The sequence below is a fragment of the Mizuhopecten yessoensis genome, unplaced genomic scaffold, assembly GCF_002113885.1.
Source record: "Mizuhopecten yessoensis strain PY_sf001 unplaced genomic scaffold, ASM211388v2 scaffold8705, whole genome shotgun sequence".
NCBI classification, from domain to species: domain Eukaryota; kingdom Metazoa; phylum Mollusca; class Bivalvia; order Pectinida; family Pectinidae; genus Mizuhopecten; species Mizuhopecten yessoensis.
In genome coordinates this window covers 27,754-29,754 of record NW_018407680.1, presented here as the reverse complement: position 1 = coordinate 29,754, position 2,001 = coordinate 27,754, and the positions used below count along the sequence as shown (strand labels likewise).

Sequence of the window (2,001 nt, the reverse complement as noted above, 5' to 3'; positions counted from 1 at the left end):
AACAGTGAGAATGTACGTGTTCTGTACAATATGTGGCGTAAACAGTGAGTATATAGTGTGTTTTATACCATACGTTGCGTTAACAGTGAGAATGTACGTGTTCTGTACAATATGTGGCGTAAACAGTGAGTATATACTGTGTTTTGTACCATACGTTGTGTAAACAGTGAGAATGTACGTGTTCTGTACAATATGTGGCGTAAACAGTGAGTATATAGTATGTTTTGTACCATACGTTGCGTTAACAGTGAGAATGTACGTGTCCTGTACCATATGTGGCGTAAACAGTGAGTATATACTGTGTGTTGTACCATAAGTGACGTCAACAGTGAGTATATACGTTTTCTGTATCATATTGGGCGTTACCAATAAGTTTACACGTTTTTGGACTATACGTGACGTTAACAGTGAGTGATCACGTGTTCTGTACCATATGTGGCGTAAACAGAATGCAATTGTTTCATGGCTATTTGGGGAACAGTCAAAACTATCATCCCGAGGTAGGGGGAAACCCTGGGGAACTGTTTGCCCGAGGCGGCTAGGCCAAGGGCAAACAGTTCCACAGGGTTTTCCCCACCCGAGGGATGATTGTTTTGACTGTTCCCAAATTAACCATGAAACAATTGTTTAATTACCAAATAAATATTAGTATCAATGCTGCATGCAATTTTGCCATTGCTTCAACACTGAGTTGCGGTCACCGAAACGCTTGAACGGGACTCTCGAGGTGGGATTTCTGCGCATCGAATTCGCGCCGGGTAATAGTTCGCTCTGACGGGGAAAACAGTTTTGACTGTTTCACCCCTACAGCCGAAATTGGACAAAAGTCCAGAAACAGTCAAAAATGACTAATTATAATTTATATAGACTATTGGGTAATAATGAGTGTTCACGTGTTCTGTAACATACGTGACGTTAACAGTGAGTGTGCACGTGTTCTCTACCATACGTGGCAGCATGTCTTACGTCAAATACAGGAAACCATGTAGGGCACCAACGATCAGAGACTTTAATCATGGTAGGCATATATAGGTCATAGGGGGAGATCAAGTCATGATTTTATCTAATTTATGTTACATATTTTGACTTTTCGACAGACGATGACTGTTTCGATGGGTATCTTTATCGGGGACGAGTCAATTGTACAGTCGGAGGCATACCTTGTCAGCGCTGGGACGCCCAGATTCCTCATCATCACGTTATCCTCAAAGGCCGGACTGATCTTGGAGCCAGATGCAAAAATAAGAATGAACCTCGGCCCTGGTGCTACACCACCGATCCTAAGATCAGATGGGACTGGTGTCCTGTGGACGATTGTCAGTGAAAGTACTTGATGCTGACTGAGATTTTGAACATCTTGAAAAATGATTCTCTGGAAAACGGCAGATAGAACGTCATAATAAAGCCATGTTACCCTTACTTCAAATAGTGATGTAGCCATGTGACTCTGACTTCAAAGCATCTCTGGACATCAAATAGTGATATAGCCATGTTACCCTTACGTCAACATCTCTGGACATCAAATAGTGATAAAGCTATGTACCTCTTACTTCAAAGCATCTCTGGACATCAAATAGTGATATAGCCATGTTACTCTTACGCCAACATCTCTGGACATCAAATAATGATATAGCTATGTAACTCTTACTTCAAAGCATCTCTGGACATCAAATCGTGATATATCCATGTCACCCTTATTTCAAATAGTGATATAGCCATGTAACTCTTACTTCAAAGCATCTCTGGACATCAAATAGTGATGTAGCCATGTAACCCTTACTTCAAAGCATCTCTGGACATCAAACAGTGATGTAACCATGTTACCCTTACTTCAAATAATGATATAGCCGTGTGAACCTTACTTCAAAGCATCTCTGGACATCAAATAGTGATGTAGCCATGTAACTCTTACTTCAAATAGTGATATAGCCATGTTACTCTTCCTTCAAATATTGATATAGACATGTTACTCTTACTTCAAATAGTGATATAGCCATGTTA

The 2,001-nt window shown here is 40.5% G+C and overlaps 1 protein-coding gene across 1 annotated transcript in view; it reads left to right on the top strand.

Moving 5' to 3' along the window:
- Window positions 1-1,334, top strand: part of LOC110456353 — a 52,374-nt gene extending 51,040 nt beyond the window's left edge. The window contains exon 7 of the mRNA XM_021507035.1: window positions 1,098-1,334. Coding sequence (XP_021362710.1) covers window positions 1,098-1,334 — 237 coding nt within the window. The remainder of the gene's footprint in view (window positions 1-1,097) is intronic.
- The last annotated feature ends 667 nt before the right edge of the window (window positions 1,335-2,001 follow it).